This window comes from Cervus elaphus, chromosome 4, assembly GCF_910594005.1.
Source record: "Cervus elaphus chromosome 4, mCerEla1.1, whole genome shotgun sequence".
NCBI lineage: Eukaryota > Metazoa > Chordata > Mammalia > Artiodactyla > Cervidae > Cervus > Cervus elaphus.
Genome location: NC_057818.1, coordinates 54,025,515 through 54,041,736, shown reverse-complemented (window position 1 = coordinate 54,041,736; position 16,222 = coordinate 54,025,515). Strand labels below are relative to the sequence as shown.

The window sequence follows — 16,222 nt, the reverse complement described above, 5'->3', positions numbered from 1 at the left end:
CTGAGGACTCCCAGCGCTAGGCCCACAGAGATCCAGACTAAGAAAAGATACAAGGACCCCCTATCCCCAACCTCCTAAGTACCCAGAGGATGTCCAAGACCCAGCCTGAGAAAGCCCCACTGGATCCCGGGCCCAGGAGACCCACGGACTGCAACCCATTGCGGGAACTTTAGGGCTCAGGTCCAGCCCTGGCAGGCCCCTCCCCTCCAGGCCAGGTCCTGCCCACCTTCCAGGTGGCCGCCTTGAGATTGAGGGTGCGCCCGCGGCTGCTGAGGGTGCTCTTCATGCGCAAGGAGAAGCACCGCTCGGTGGGGGCCTCCGGCTTCTTTTTGGACAGGCCTGAGGAGGGCCGTGGGGTGGGGGGCAGGGGGAGGAGGGGAAGGGAGGGGGCGGGGGAGGGAGGAGCTGGTCATCGGGTACAGGGCCCAGTTCCCTCCAGCACCCCAGTACCCCAGTTACTAAACTCTTCCCAGTCTCATCCTCAAAATCTAGACCTGAAACCAGAGAGGGTCTCCAGGGGTATGCTACGCTCTTTAAGATGATCCCCCCCAGAGTGGGGTGAGTCCCTGCATTCCCCCAGGGCAGGGCCACAGCGTCCTCTTCCCATCTTTTTTTTCTCAGTGGACAGGGAAGCTTGGCGTGCTGCAGTCCATGAGGTCACAAAGAATCGGACACAACTGAGTGACTGAACTGATTCCAGAGGGGAGAGGATATGCTAAGGGCAGGATGGAGCCTCAGTTTCTGTAATTTAGGGGCAGAGACCTCCAGGGAACTTACTCTGCCGGGGGGTCAGGGCATCTTGAAGCTCCTCTTGGTCACAGGGATGGATAAAATCAAAGATATTGTGTCCGATCAGCTCCAGCTGGGAGGGAGGGAAGCAGAGGGGTGCCTTGGAGGAAAAGCATTTTTACAAGGGCCTCTGACCCATCTCACCCTTCCCATCCTCATCACCCTGCCCCAATTCATGAACCCGGATTATTTTCCCAGTCTCCTTATTCATTCATTCATTGCTTTCTTCAGCATATTATTTGCCAGGCCTTCTTCTAGATGGTGTGGGCACAGAAGTAACTACAAAGACAAATCCCCTAACTCTCAGAGCTTACTGGGTAATGGGGTGCAAGCTCAGTCACTTTAGTCATGTTTGACTTTGCGACCCCATGGACTAGCCCACCAGGCTCCCCTGTCCATGGGATTTTCCGGGCAAGAATACAGGAGTGGGTTGCCATTTCCTTCTCCTGGGGATCTTCCCAAACCAGGGATCAAACCTGAGTCTCCCAGATTGCAGGTGGATTCTTCAGCGTCTGAGCCATATAAAACAATATACTAACCATACAAAGAAAACTAAAGCAGAGCTGTGCTGTGTTGTGCTTAATCGCTCAGTTGCGTCCAGCTCTCTGCAACCCTATGGACTGTAGCCCACCAGGCTCCTCTGTCCGTGGAGATTCTCCAGACAAGAATCCTGGAGTGGGTTGCCATGCCCTCCTCCAGGGGATCTTCCCGACCCAGGGATTGAACCCAGGTCTCCTGCATTGCAGGCAGATTCTTTACCAGCTGAGCTACTAGGGAAGCCCTTCTGGTGAAATGATGGAATACTATCTTAGAAGCAGTGGTCAGAGCTAAAGCTGAACAGGGGAGTGATGAGATCTTGGAGTCCTAGCCATTTCCTAGCTCTGGGACCTTGGAACATTCACCTCTCTGAGCTCAAGAGCTCAAACTAACAGAGAAGTTGGCATCAAGAGTGGGATGGGGACTTCCCTTGTGGTCCAGTGGTTAAGAATTGTTGGGGAACTAAGATCCCACACGCCGAGGAGTAACTAAGACTGAGAGCCGCACCTACTGAGCCAGGAAGGCCACGACTAGAGAGTCCATGTGCCACAACAAAAGGTCCCTCGTGATGCAACTAAGACCTGACACAGATGAATACATTTTCTTTTTTAAAGAGTGGGATAACAAGGCAAGGGAAAGGAATAGATGCCAACTGTGGAGCTCATCGATGTGATATAAGAAAAAAACAGTAGCCCTCTCATGGGACTAGGCGTAAGATGAGCTGAAATTAGTTCTACTCCCTAAGTCTCTTGTCTCCCCATCCCAGGCCCCTCATCCTACTCCTTTTCTCCCATTTGGGACCCTGCATCCACCGTTTTACGGAGTTTCCAGCCTCTAGATTCACTCTCTCCAATTTTATCTCTGTGCAGTAGCTAGAGGGATCTTTCTAAAATGAAAATCTGATTGCACCTTTCTGACACAATCTCTCCTCTGCTTAAAATCCTTCCATGACTCCCCAGTGCCCTGGAGGCAAATCTTCTATCTCAGTCCTAAATTTTGACCTCTAGCCTTTCTTTCACTTTCTCCCACTGCACTCTGCACCTAACTCGGAGAAATGTCCCCAAAGGCTCTGCTTTTATCTCACATTTGTGTCTTGGCATATTCTTTCCTCGGCCATGTACATTCCTAGTCTTTGGTGGTCCCAACCATTCACCATACCCTTTGACTAGGTAAGTCCTTCAGGTTTTAGCTCAGATGTCTTTTCCAGGAAGCCCTTGATTCCCTCCAAGTCTGGGTCAGGTACCAGCCTCCACCCCGGGCTTATACAGCCCCTTAAGCTGCCCCACCCCAGCCCTACCCATTCCAAGTTTTCCTTTCTGGTGACATATTCGCCTCCCCTTTGCACTGTGGGCCTTGTAAAAGCAGGGCTAAGGTGGTTCTGGTGCTGTCCATATCCCAGCATTGCCTGCACGAAGTAGGAGCTCCTCTTACCTGGCTGAGGCCCAGGTGTTTGCTGACATTCTCTGACAGGTAAGCCATGTCTCCCTCGGCGGTGAGCACCATAACAAAGCCCTCCAGGGCCTTCAGGTAGCAGGCATCCACTGGCTCGCCCCCTGCTCCCACCTGGTTCCACTCCCCTGGTGTCGGGGCCAGGATGGATACGGTGTGTCCAGTCAGCCATGAGCCCGCCCTGGCTAGCCTCCCTCTGCTTTCCTTCACTTAGAGGAACTTACAGGAACCTCCAGGTGAGCGGGGCACATCCTTCCCAGTGACTTGGAGTCCCAAGGAAGAGGGAAGGACCAAGAAGGACTGGAATTCTAAGGGAACAAGGCCTCCCAGGGGTACAGAATTCTAGAAAGCCAGGGGTCTCCCAGGAATAGAACTCTTGTTGTTTAGTCAATAAGTAGTGTCCTATGACTCTTTTGGGACTGTAGCCCGCCAGACTCTGCCCATGGGATTTCCCAGGCAAGAATACTGGAGCGGGTTGCCATTTCCTTCTCCAGGGGATCTTCCAAACCCAGGTATTGAACCTGAGTCTCTGGCATTGCAGGCAGATTCTTTACCACTGAGCCATCTGCGAAGCCCCTAATAGAACCCTGAGGAGGGCAGAATCCTAACGGGATGAAATTCCCAGGGGTCAAAATTCTAAGGGGCCAAGGTATAAGGGGAGTCAGAATTCCAAGGGGGCCAAACTTGCCAGGGATTCAGAATTCTTGGGGCACGGGCAGAATTCTATAGAAGCAGGGACTCCCAAGTGACAGAATTCTGAGGAGGGCAGAATACAAGACAGGAAAGTCTAAGGGGCAGAGTCTCCAGAGGATGACTCCACTTTCCCCATAATAAAATCTTTTCAGGGTCCTGGGATTCGAAGGGGTGTGTGTGTGAGAAAGAGAGAGAGAAGGCTTCCTGCTGAATTTTAGCTTAACAGGGTGGGAATTCAAGGGGACAAACAATATAACTAGTGAGCCTAGCTGAGAAGATCTCCCAGGGGACCAAATCCTAAGGGTCCAGGTGCCTTAGGGAGTTTAGTGGAAGCAGTGAAGTGAAAGTGGTAGCCGTGCAGTCCTGTCTGACTCTTTGTGACCGCATGGACTATAGCCTGCCAGGCTCCTCTGTCCATGGAACTCTCCAGGCAAGAATACTGGAGTGGATAGCCATTCCCTTCTCCAGGGGAATCTTCCGACCCAGGGATGGAATCCGGGTCACTTGCTTTGCAGGCGGATTCTTTAGGGGCTGAGCCTTCTATTCCCTAGAGTTCTAATTCTAAGGAGGCGGAGCTATGCAAGGGAGCATTCCAACGGGCGGGGCCTAACAAATGACAGACTTCTAAGAGGACGGGGATTCCTAGGACTGGATTCCGATTGGCCAGAACTCGAAGAGGCGGGGCCTCTCCAGGGACTTGGATTCCAGAGGGGCGGGGCTCCGCAGGGAAGCCTTCTGGGAGCCGGGCCTTGGGACGCGGCTTCCCGGAGGAGGGGTCTCCTCGGGATGTACCTTTCCAAGGGCGGGGCCTTGCCCAGGTGGGAATTCCCGGGGGCGGGGCTCACCTGCGGAGCAGAGGCGGTGCATGCGCAGGTAGCTGATGGTGAGGCGCATGATGGAGGCCTTGTCCAGGTGGGCGCTGACCCCGCGCGCGAAGGGCAGCGTGTGCGCCAGCTGGTACAGCACCTCGGTCTCCTGGCTGCGCCGGCTGCGGGCCGCATCCCGGGACTTCTCCTTGCGCAGCTCCGTGCTTGACCTGCGGGCATGGCCTGCGTTCACTGGGGGCGCTCCGGGAAGGGAAAGAGTTGGATGCGGCGAGCACGTGGTGTGCTGCCACATGGGTCCCAGAGAAGTCAGAGCCGCGACTGTGCAGGCCTCGCTGTGTGGCCCGGGCGAGTTCCTGGAGCTCTCTGGGTGGGTTATACTATGGAGTCGCTCCTAGCCTCAGGTTTTATTGTCCGTGCGCCAGCCCATGCTGCCCTCCAGGTGCCTCACTCCTCTCCAAGGCGTGCCCAGGGCCGCCCTGTCCCCTCCCTGACTTATCTGCTGATTATTCCCCGGGCTTGGGGCGACTGGGTAACAGGGAGGCCTCCTGCTGGGAGGAGGCTGGCAGAGATGGTCAGGAACCAGGGAAGGGAGGGTGCAAGAAGATGCATACAGCCCCCTCCAGGCCCTCTGCCCTACAACCTCCCTGAACCCCGTCTCCTGCCCTTTTCCCTCCTCAGCTGAGCTGAGTTCTCAGAATCTTGGAGTACAGATCTCAAAGTCCAACGACCCACCTCCGGGGGCCCTGCCAGGGAGATACAGCAAACCATCCCTAGGGTCTTGGGGGGTTCTGTTCAGCCAATGGCTAACCACTCACCCCTGCCTTTTAATCCATTTCAAATGCTTGAATTCTGCGTGTGGGGTTGGAAGTAGAAAGTTATCATGTTTTTTTGTTTGTTTGATTGTTTTCAGAAATATCTGCCACTTATCCAGCTTTTACTATCATGTCAGACCCTGTGCTATGTGTGTGACTTAAATTAACCCATGTAGCTCAGACATCCCTAGGAGGAAGGTAATAACATCCCATTGAACAGATGAAACCCAGGCACAGAGAGGTGCAGTGCTTGCCCACAAGGAGTGAACACTGTTCTGCCTGAATTCTTCAGTTTCCTCTGTTGTATGTACATGCTGAGTCGCTTCAGTCGTGTCCAACTCTTTGCGATCCTATGGACTATAGCCCGCCAGGCTCCTCTGTCCATGGGACTCTCCAGGCAAGAATACTGGAGTAGTTTGCCATTTCCTTCTCCAGGGGATCTTCCTGACCCAGGGATCGAACCCTCACCTCCTGTTGTATCGCCCTGGATTATCTCCAGGTTTTAGTACTTCTTCCTGTTTCTGCACTGTCTTAAAAGTCAAACTCCAGGTCTCTCTGAATCCAAACTCTATAGTTTTGGGGGGAAAAATGATAAGAATATGTAACATATAGTATAGTATATGTAATCTTATCTGTATTGAGATACTACTATTGATAAAAAACCACAAATTTGTTGTTCCCTTGCTAAGTTGTGTCCAACTCTTTGCAACTCCATGGAGTATAGCACACCAGCCTCCTCTGTCCTCCACTATCTCCCGGAGTTTGCTCAAATTCATGTTCACTGAGTCGGTGATGCTATCTAACCATCTCATCCTCTTCCACCCCTTCTCCTTTGACCTTCAATTTTTCCCAGGATCAAGGTCTTCTCCAGTGAGTTGGCTATAAATGGCAACCCACTCCAGTATCCTTGCCTGGAGAACCCCATGGACAGTATGAAAAACCACTAATAAGCAGCTATAATTTGCTAAGTATTTATGAGTCTGGCATTGCACTAAGTAAGGACTCAGCCTACGTGTACTCATTCAATCCTAAGAAAGCCCTAGGCCGGGACTTCCCTGGTGGTCCAATGGTTAACAATCCACCTTCCAATGCAGGAGACAAGGGTTTGATCCCTGGTAGGGGAACTAAAATCCCACATGCTATGGGGCAACTAAGCCCAGGCGCTGCAAATAAGACCAGAGGCAGCCAAATAAATTTTTTTTTTTTTTTAAAGAAAGCCTAGGCTCTGAAACCTCCATTTCACAAGGGGAAACTGAGACTCTGAAAAGGTAAGTCCTTCGCCCCCAGAGTCATAAAGCCATTAACTGGAAGAGTTGGGATCTGAACTCGGGCAGTGAGATTTCAAACCCTTCATTCTTCTAATCCCTCTCTTATGAACCACTCCCCCCAGCCCCTTCTACAACCTCCATGGAAGCAAAACCCAAGAGGGGGAAGCTGACCTTCCTAAAAGCTAGAGGCCATTTCTGGGGCATCAACTGCTCCTCTAAACAGGAGCCCTGCAGCGCCACCCCCAGGCACAATGGAGGGGGGCTCGTGGTACCTCCTGTCTGTACAGATGGGAAAAACCTCCTCATGCAAGTGAGAGGGAGGCACAGAAGGGGACAGGCTGGGTGGAGGGGTGGAGGGAGCCAGCAACTGCCCTCATCCCCTCCCTCCTGGCTGGTGGGGGGCAGGGGCCTCCAGTCCTACTCTGCCCAGAGGACATTCCGTCCTCCTGTCCCGTTCTGTTCCAGCCTTGTTTGTCTTCCTGCCCAGAGGGTGGGGGTGGGCGGGCCTGAGCTGGGGGCCCGGACAGAGGGAACAGGGAATGGGAACAGGGACGGGGGTAGGGGTGGGGCTGGCCCCCCCACCTCCCGGGCAGCTGGGCTCTATAATCCTCTCTGTGGCCGACTCCTTCTCCCTTCATAGAAGGAGCTAACTGGTGGCTGCGGCGGGACCCTCCCTCCAGCTCCCAGCCTGTTCTCCAGATATCCTGACAGCAAGCGTGGGTGGGTCTCTCACTTGCTCCACAAGCTGTCTGGTCTCTGGCCTTTCCCTGTATTTATTTACATATTTTTATTTTATTATTATTATTAAAGTTTTTATTGAATTTGTTACATTATTGCTTCTGTTTTCTTGTTTTGGGGTTTTTCTTTGGCCCCCAGGCATGTGGGATCGTAGCTCCCTGATCTGACCAGGGATGCAACCCCTACCGGCTGCATTGGAAGGCGAAGCCTTAACCACTCAACCACCAAGGAACTCCCTGGCCTTTCTCTTTAAACAGACTCGGGGTTAATTCCTCTGGTTCAGCCTTCCAATCTCGACTCCATGATTTATTAGCTGTGTGACTTTGGACAAGTTGCACGGCCTCCCTGTGCCCAAGAACAGCACAAACTCATGGGGCTTTTGTGAAGACTAAAGGAGTACGTCAAGGACTTAGAATCGAGGCTGGCAATTGGTCAATGCTATATATAGGTGGACTCTTTGCGACCCCATGGACTGCAGCAGAATTCTTCAGGCAAGAATACTGGAGTGGGTTGCCACGCCCTTCTCCAAGGGATCTTCCCAACCCAGGGATCAAACCCAGGTCTCCTGCATTGCACACAGATTCTTTACTGTCTGAGCCACGAGGGAAGCCCAAGAATACTGGAGTGGGTAGCCTATCCCTTCCCCAGGGGATCTTCCCAATCCAGGCATCGAACCTGGGTCTCCGGCATTGCAGGAAACTTTTATTATTCCCTCTTTGTCCACATCAGGGATGGAAGGCTTAGGAGACTCGTAGGCTCTGGAGAAACCCTTGGGCTTCGGTGGTAAACCTGTGGTGTGGTATGCGTGTGCAATCACACATGTGACTTTTACATAATACCTTGAGAAAAAGACTAAATCATAGTGATACTAATAATAATGATAGCTCTGGTATATTGAAAACTCATGAGCTTAGAGACCCCATTAACTCCCTCCAACAACCCTATGCACCTGGAAAAGTGATCTCCCTTTTATAGAGTCAGAAACCAAGTCTCCAAGCAATTGCATTACCAGCCCAAGTCACCAAGCTGGTAATCCCAGGACCCTCGACCAACATGCAGTTGTGCTCAACGCTTCTGTTAATCCAACCACGCATTTGCTTTTGCCCAGAATCCTGTCTGACTTGAACACAGTTTATTGCCCTCCTATGAAGTATTCTGCCTCAAAGGTCTGTCCCCTCACCACTCCTCATCTAGATCTGGTGCAGGAGATGGGAAGTAGAACCCTCATTTTCCAGGCTATGAAACTGAGGCTCAGAGAGCAGCCTGCTGGCATAAAGCCACACAGCCAGGAAGCTGGTGAGCTGCGATTTGAACCCTGACTTTGGGGCCTGGGCTTTTAAGTGCCATGCTTTGGTGGGCATGCCACCCAAGGGACCCCCATCCTTTCCCCTGCTCCCACCCCTGCTGCCTCCGGATTTCCCCAGCTGGCCAGTCTCCCCAGCTGGCCCCATGCCCAGCCCTGGTCCAGCCCCTTGGCATTCTGCCCAGGTTGAGACGTGCAGCTGGAGCCCTGCCACCCTTCCTCTGTGTTCCAGCAGAGAACAGGGGGTGGAGCCAGGCCGGGAGGCCCCGGGGTAAGGCCTGGGATGGGGAGTAGGGCCTGGTGCCCCCCCCTACCAGGAGAGGGAGAAGCCCGCTTCTTCTCTGCTCCGAAGAACTCGCCCCTGAGAGCAAAGGCACGGAGAAAGTGTGGACACCGGCCCCACATTTGGGGCTGCTCCTGGGCCTCTCTCTCCTGACAGTCGACTGGGTATTTGGGGTCTTGCAAAAAGTATAGAGGATCTGGGGGGCCTTAGGCTGAATCATGCAAGGATCTTCTTGGCATTGCCCCAAGGTGGCCTGAAAAGGCCAGAGGCAGGGTTTGGGTTGAAGAAGGGACTTGGGGAAGGGGGTCGGGGGCGTCTCTCTACTGACTCTGCTCATTCTCAAAGACCTGGCAATCCAGTGGGGTGCCTGTACCCCAAGTCTTATGTTCTCTGGGAACCCTCTGACCTGAGGGACACCCAGGGCCAAGTGCCCATCAGGGGCTTCCCGAGAATCACCCTTGCCTGGAGTGGGATGGCAGTTAGCCAGAGCTGGAAGAGGGGGAAGCAGTAAGGAAGTATGGGGGCCCACTCACCATCACCCAGACCCTCTTTGGCCCAAATGCCACCCTAGGGGTGCAGGAGGGGATGGAGCGTGGCCGGGATCCGGGTGCAAGTTATGAGTGGGTGGTGCGCAGGCTCAGATGACACCAAAGGAAAGGGCTGTCCTTAGATGGGGAGGGGGGAGCGCCCCCAGCTCAGCCAAGAGGGGCCCCCACCCAGCCAGGAGGGGCTGGGCCAGGGCTGGCCCAGAAAGGGTGGGATAGAGTTTCCCTGGCAGGCCCAGAGCCAGAGACTGGAATAGAATTGGGGTGGGGGGGGAGAGTATAGGTGAAGGGGGGAGGGATGTGAAAACATGGGGGTGTAGATGGATCCAATCAGACCTGTGAAGCCAGGGAGGAGGGAAGGGGGTGAGGCTTCCTGGACGCCTCAGATTGGACGGGAGAAATCAAGGGCTTGAGATACTTTCCGGGGTCCCATGAAAACATGGTCAGACAGGACCCCCTGGCTGTGGACCCAGAACACCAGTTCCCTGTGCTGCCCAGCAGATCTGCACCTGTTGGGAAGGGAACACAGAAACCCACTCCCTGCCCAGGATGACCTAGCTGGCCGCTGCGGCAGGGGGCGCGCCCAGCTCGCACTGAAGCAGGCACAGCACCCTCTCTGGGGTCTTCCCAAATAAGGCTTGGGTGCCGCTTCCCACTGTCACAGGGACTGGGTGGGGTTGGGGGAGTCAGATAAGAGGCTAGACTTTGGGAAGTGGGTCAGGCTGTTTTCCTATTATTGAAGGGATGACCCTACCTTTCACAGGAATACAAAAAAGCCCTTGGGAAGGGTCCCCCAGGTGGCTTCTGAAAGGTGACCGCCTCTGCCTATTTCTAGGCAACCCAAGGTTTGGGAAACAGTGTCAGGGAGGGTCCAGTTATAGAGGTTCTCTCTTGAATCAATAGCTGACTCCCAATTCTAAGGGACTCCCTTTATCTGGGAAGGCTCAATTCGGGGCTGTCCCATACCTCCTAGGACCCCAGGGGTCTTGTGTCAAAGAACAACCTCAATTCTGGGGGCTCGGAGGCCAGAAGAGTTACTCTGAAGAAGGAAAATGCCTCCCGCGGAAGCCCGGGAACTGCTCAAGTGCAACCACCCCAATTCCGTGGGGACCCCGAGTTTCACCCCTAATCAGAAGGGGAAGCGAACCCGGAGCAGCAGGAAATCGGGGACCAAGACCCCAAAGTCGCTCCTGGCTAGAGGGGCGTGGCAGCCTGGGCTTGGGGAAATGCCCCCACCCCTGCGATCCCCTAGGGTGGAGGGTGCGGCGGGGATGTGCCTGCAACCGCGCGTCCGAGGGCGCCCTAGGCTTGCACCCGCTCCTTCCCCACCCGGCTCAGGGGTCGCTGGAAGAAGAGCCCCCAGTTCTCATCACTCCTGCCCGCGAAGCCCAGTACCTTGCGCGCTGTAGTCCCAGCGCCATGACTCGCCAGTCGCAGCTCCGGAGCCCTTCGAGGCCCCTAGCCCCCTCCCCTGCCCCGCGAGCCCCCTCCTCAGCCCCTCCTCCCGCCGCGCGGTTGGCTGCCCCGCGCCCTGCCCGCGGCTCTGATTGGTTGATCGGTCTGTCACTTCCAAGAAAGAGGCGGGACCAGAGACCGAGCCTTAGAACGCCAGGCGAGTGTGTGTGTGTGTGTGTGCAGGGGGCGGGTCCCGAGGAATACACACACACACCCCGCCACACCCCTTGCCGCGGACTTCTAGGCAGTGTCACCCGCCCCATGCACAGTCGACGGGCCTCGCCTTCTGGCCCAGTCTATCCCGCCAAGTTCCGACACCGACACTCTTCCGAATCCACCTAGTTCTCTCTGTCCCGTACACCCCAGCCCCCACCCTCTAACTCCCACCCGCGGCTCACCCCTCCACTTTCTACCCCCAGACGGGCCCCTCCGACTTCCAATCCCACCCCCTCCAGTGGCCCAGCCCTGCCTCCGGAGTCGCCCAGCTCCGCCTGCTCTGTCTCGTCTTCCCTATCCCCCGAGTCCCCCGCTTTGCCTCTTCGCCCCCAACTCCCGACCCCACCCGCCCCAGTTCTGCGGTCCCTCCCCTTCTGTACCCCACCGTCCCCCTCAGTCCCCTGCCCCTTCCCTCCACCCTCCCATCCCTCCCTCTCGCGCCCACGCCCCCTGGTCCCCGCTCCTCTGGTCTGGCACCCCTCAGGTCCCCAAGCCCGCCTCCTTGCCTCTCGAACTCCCTTTTCAGGTTCTCACTGGTGAGTGATTAAGTTTATATCAGGTAAATATGTAAAACTCAATCACACCCACTTTTCAGAAGAGCGGAGAAGTGGTAACTTTCTACCCGTGAAGTAAGTGAGAAGGTAGAGACACGAGGTCACCAAGGAGTGTTACAATTGTCTAAGGTGGGTGTTAATCCACCGCAGGTCAATATTCTGGATGCAGCTTTGGGCAGAGAAGAGGACACTATTGCAGAAGTCTGTGGGTTTTGCCCACCCTAGTATCCCACTCAGTTTTCTTTTGGGGAAATACTTCTTTCCTCTTAATCTTTTTTTTTAATACTTTTACTTATTTATTTGGCTGCACCAGGTCATAGTTGCAGCACATGGGATCTTGAGTTTCAACATATGAATTCTTAGTTGCGGCATGTAGAATATAGTTCCGTGACCAGAGACCGAACCCAAGCCCGCATGCATTGGGAGCGCAGAGGTTCAGCCATTGGACCAGGGAAGTCCCTCAGTCTATTTAATTTGAGCGGGACTGGCCATAGCCCTACCAACACCAGCTCCAGGGACTGGTGATGGGTTGGTTTAATAACTAAGTCATGTCAGACTCTTGCAACTCCGTGGACTGTAGCCCACCAGACTCCTCTGTCCATGGGATTTCCCAGGCAAGAATACTGAAGAGGGTTGCCGTTTCCTTCTCTAAGGGATCATCTCGACCCAGGGACGGAACCCAGGTCTCCTGCATTGGCAGTTGGATTCTCTACCACTTAGCCACCAGGGACTAGACCTAGCCAGTTTATTCTGTTTCTCAGATCACAGTGATTAGTTCAGGGAAGGTGTGTGACCTAACCTAGTCTAGTGACAACCAGCCCAGAGACATTTGCTGCAACTATCATAAAAGATGTTCTTTCTACTGCAGTTGCCAAGCTGGTGGGATGTGAGCCTGGAGTTTATGGGGCTCTGTTGCTGAGAAAGGCTTTATGAGATGGATGTCAATACAGAGGAAAGCAGAAATGAAAGTTTGTGAAAGATAGTCTTGACACTAGCATTTAGGTGCCTGGAGTCGGCCATACCTGAACACCATTTTAATCATGGAACCATTATGGAGTTTTTGGTGGTTGCTGTTGTTATTAAATATTATTTTATTTATTTACTCTGTGCTTAGATTAGTTGAGTTGATGTCAGCTGCTTACCCTCAAAAGAATCTTGATAAACTGAGAGACTATGTCCTGAACCTCAGGAGAGAGATGTGTGAATGAGAGGCCAAATTTAGAAAGGGCTGCAGGAGAAGCAGTGTCCTATTCAAGGAAGCAGAGGGTATCCAACTCACAGCAGATAGCCAATCTGAGGATTTATGGTGTCCAAGGAAAACTAGCATATGTTAAACAAAAATGAAAACAGGACTAAAACTTATATACACAGATGTGCCAGGTATCTATGATCTAGGTTAACATTAAACTTCACTTGGTTGTTCCTGGCAGCAAAAGCAATACAGGAAATATGTTTGTTGAAATAGTTTCTAATTTTTGCTAAAAGGATATGTTTGGGGGACTTCCCTGGTGGTCTGGTGGCTAAGACTCCGTGCTCCCAAAGCAGGGGTCCTGAGTTCAATCCCTGGTCAGGGAACCAAATCCCACATGCTGCAAATAAGAGTTCACATGCTGCAATAAAAAGATCTTGCATGCCACATTTTAGATCAAAGATCCCAAATGCTGCAACTAAGACATGATGTAGTCAAATAAATTGATTAATTTTTTTATAAAGGAGTTAAATTTTTTTTTCCTGAGCTGCATGGCTTATGGGATCGATCCTACCTAGTTTGCCGATCAGGGATCAAACCCAGGCCCCTGGCAAGGGAAGCTGGAATGATCTGATGCTTCCTCACTCACCTGCTTGGTGGTTGATGCTGCCTGTCACCTAGAACCTCACCTAGGGACTGTGGCTGGAGCATCTACATGTGGTCCTTCCATGTGGCTGCTTGGGCTTCCTCCCATCATGGCTTCCAAGTCCCAGTGGAGAGGAAGAGTGAATGAGGACACATGCAGAAGCTGTATCTCCTTTATGACCTAGCCTTGGGAGTCATGCAGCATCACTTCCTTCTCATTCCTTTCATCAAGGCAATCACAAAATCCTGCCCAGTAGAGGGAAAGAGACTCCACATCGTGATGGGAAAGATCAAGCTTCCACAGGGAAAAACATGTGGAACTGGAAACATTACTGCAGCTATTTTGGGAAAATATCTGCCACACTTTTTACAGAACATTACCTTGGAGTTCTGCCTACAAGCAGTGCCATGGAGGTGGAGTCTTAGGCTTTGGGATATCAGATAAAAAAATGCTTATTTTATCAACAGGGAAATAGGGTTCAGCAACAAAGCCCCAGAACCATGAACATACCCAGTCTGACAAGTCAGCATTCCTGGCTGCTGTTTTCTGTACATCTGCTTGGATGTTTCACTTGCTGATGTTCACTTCTATATGACTCACTCTCCCTGCTGTCGAAGACTGCGGGGAATAGCTCCTAACCACTCTACAACCTCCACCTCTTGTGATCTAATTCTTATTTTAATTTTTAAACATATTTATTTATTTGGCTGCACCTGGTCTTAGTTGTGGCAGGTGTGATCTAGTTCCCTGACCAGGGATCAAACTCGGGCCCCCTGCATTAGGAACTCGGAGTCTTAACTGCCGGACCACCAGGGACGTCCCATCTTGTGATTTGATTTTATCTCAGCTCTCCCCTTCCCTGGCTCTGACTCCTAATAATATGGGTTTATAAAGGTCAGCTGGCATTCCTGGAACACTGCCAGGAGCAGAAAATCCCTCCAAACTCGAGCCAAGCCAACCTGGAACCAGACGATGGATTAAATAGGACGAGTCCTAAGTGTTATGCACGGGCTCTATGCCAAGAGCAAGCCCTGCTCTTACTGGAACATCAGCGCAGCTCCATTACGTGGGCACCATTATTTTCCTGCTGATCAGTGGTTATGATCCATGGTTCTAGAGCCAGCCTGCGTGGGTTCAAATTTTGACTCCATCACTTGCCAGCTTTGGGAGCTTGGGCATGTTGCTTAATTTCTCCGTGACTGAGTCATTTCTGTAAAATGCTTGGAGTTTAAAAAAAAAAAAAAAAACCCTGAAGCAGATCAGACTATTGTTTCCAAATCTTCACTCCCCTGTCAGTCAAGGGGTCCATTCTGGAGGGTGAACAGGCATAGCTCAGACAGGCACGGTCACTACCCACAAGTTCACATGCATACATGTCCATGTGCATTTTGATGTCACACACATAGGTGTCACGTAACAGGCTGCCATTAACACGCAAGTCAGGAGCAACACGTGAATTCTGACAAATGCACGAGCTGGCACGTACCATGATCGAGATCTGTGTCTTGGCCTTGTTGTTCAACCGCTAAGTTGTGTCCTACAACTCTTTTGGCACCCCATGGACTGCAGCCCGCCACGCTCCTCAGTCCATGAGATTTCCCAGGCAAGATTTCCCAGGCAAGAATGTTGGAGTGGGTTGCCATTTCCTTCCCCAGGGGATCTCCCCAACCCTGGGATGGAAACCGAGCCTCTTGCGTTGGCAGGCGGATTCTTTACAGCTGAGCCACCAGGGAAGGCCGTCTTGGCCTTAGGCATACCTTGATGTTAGCCTGCTTGTTGCTGTTGGCACGTGGATGCATGCTGATGCATACACAGATAAGTGATGCGTGTAGGTATCTGGGTTCTGTAACAACGGCACCTGTCATCCATGACACGCGAAACTCACACGCACGACTACAAGCACATGCATCTAAAAATCTCTTGCATCACATGGTTCTCTGTGAAGACTCTGATGTGTATGTTGATGTAAACGCAGGAAACCGCCCCGCCGCGGGAGTGATAGATACAGTGACCCAAGTCCCCTTGCGCGAGTGCTCAGGGCTTTGGCGCCCCCTGCAGTGAAACCTCTCCTTAGACTCCGGAGGCCAGGACGCCCCTCCCCAGTTCTCGAAGTCCCCCTACTCCCTGGTACATCCCTCCTTTGAAGTTCAGTGAGCAAGTCTCAGCCCTTGGAGCCATCCCAAGAGATGTGTGTAAATCTGTAAGTCCTCTGACATTTGGTGACTCGGGAATCCAGATTGTTGCGATGTACTCTGCAGCCTGGACCAGAAGCGGTTTCCTGGGTTCCTGCTCGAATGGGGTGCAAGAAGAATTTCTTAACGACCATCTTAGGCTACAGAGGCTCCCATTTTTACCTATAGCCAGCAAGAATTTTGCATTATTTTAATATATCAACAACCTCAGATATGTAGATAATGCCACTCTAATGGAAGAAAGCAAAGAGGAACTGAAGATCCTCTTGATGAGGGTGAAAGAAGAGAGTGAAAAAGCTGGCTTAAAACTCAACATTCTGAAAACAAAGATCATGGCATCCGGTCCCATCACTTCATGGTAAATAGAAGGGGGAAAGTGGAGACAAGTTCTCTTTTCTTGGGCTCCAAAAACACCATGGACGGTGACTGCAGTCATGAAATTGAAAGACGATTGCTCCTTGGAAGGAAAGCTGTGACAAACCTAGACAGTATATTAAAAAGCAGAGACAGCACTTTGTGGACAATGGTTTGTATAGTCAAAGGTATGGTTTTCCCAGTAGTCATGTACATATGTGAGAGTTGGAGTTTTATTTTGGGGGCTCCAAAATCACTGCAGATGGTGACTGCAGTCATGAAATTAAATGACACTTGCTCCTTGGAAGAAAAGTTATGACCAACCTGGACAGCATATTAAAAAGCAGAGACATTACTTTGTCAACAAAGGTC

At 52.3% G+C, this 16,222-nt stretch overlaps 1 protein-coding gene across 3 annotated transcripts in view; it reads right to left on the bottom strand.

Moving 5' to 3' along the window:
• The window catches only part of HIF3A (hypoxia inducible factor 3 subunit alpha), a 28,897-nt gene extending 18,178 nt beyond the window's left edge, over positions 1 to 10,719 (bottom strand). For 2 of the 3 annotated variants that reach the window (XM_043899555.1, XM_043899557.1), the window contains exons 1-5: positions 10,640 to 10,719; positions 4,314 to 4,504; positions 2,758 to 2,903; positions 778 to 862; positions 227 to 339 (exon numbers count right to left, since the gene is read on the bottom strand). In XM_043899555.1, coding sequence (XP_043755490.1) covers positions 227 to 339; positions 778 to 862; positions 2,758 to 2,903; positions 4,314 to 4,504; positions 10,640 to 10,665 — 561 coding nt within the window. In that variant the 5' untranslated portion in view covers positions 10,666 to 10,719. The remainder of the gene's footprint in view (positions 1 to 226; positions 340 to 777; positions 863 to 2,757; positions 2,904 to 4,313; positions 4,505 to 10,639) is intronic. The other variant, XM_043899556.1, reaches the window with a different exon arrangement.
• Positions 10,720 to 16,222: the final 5,503 nt, after the last annotated feature.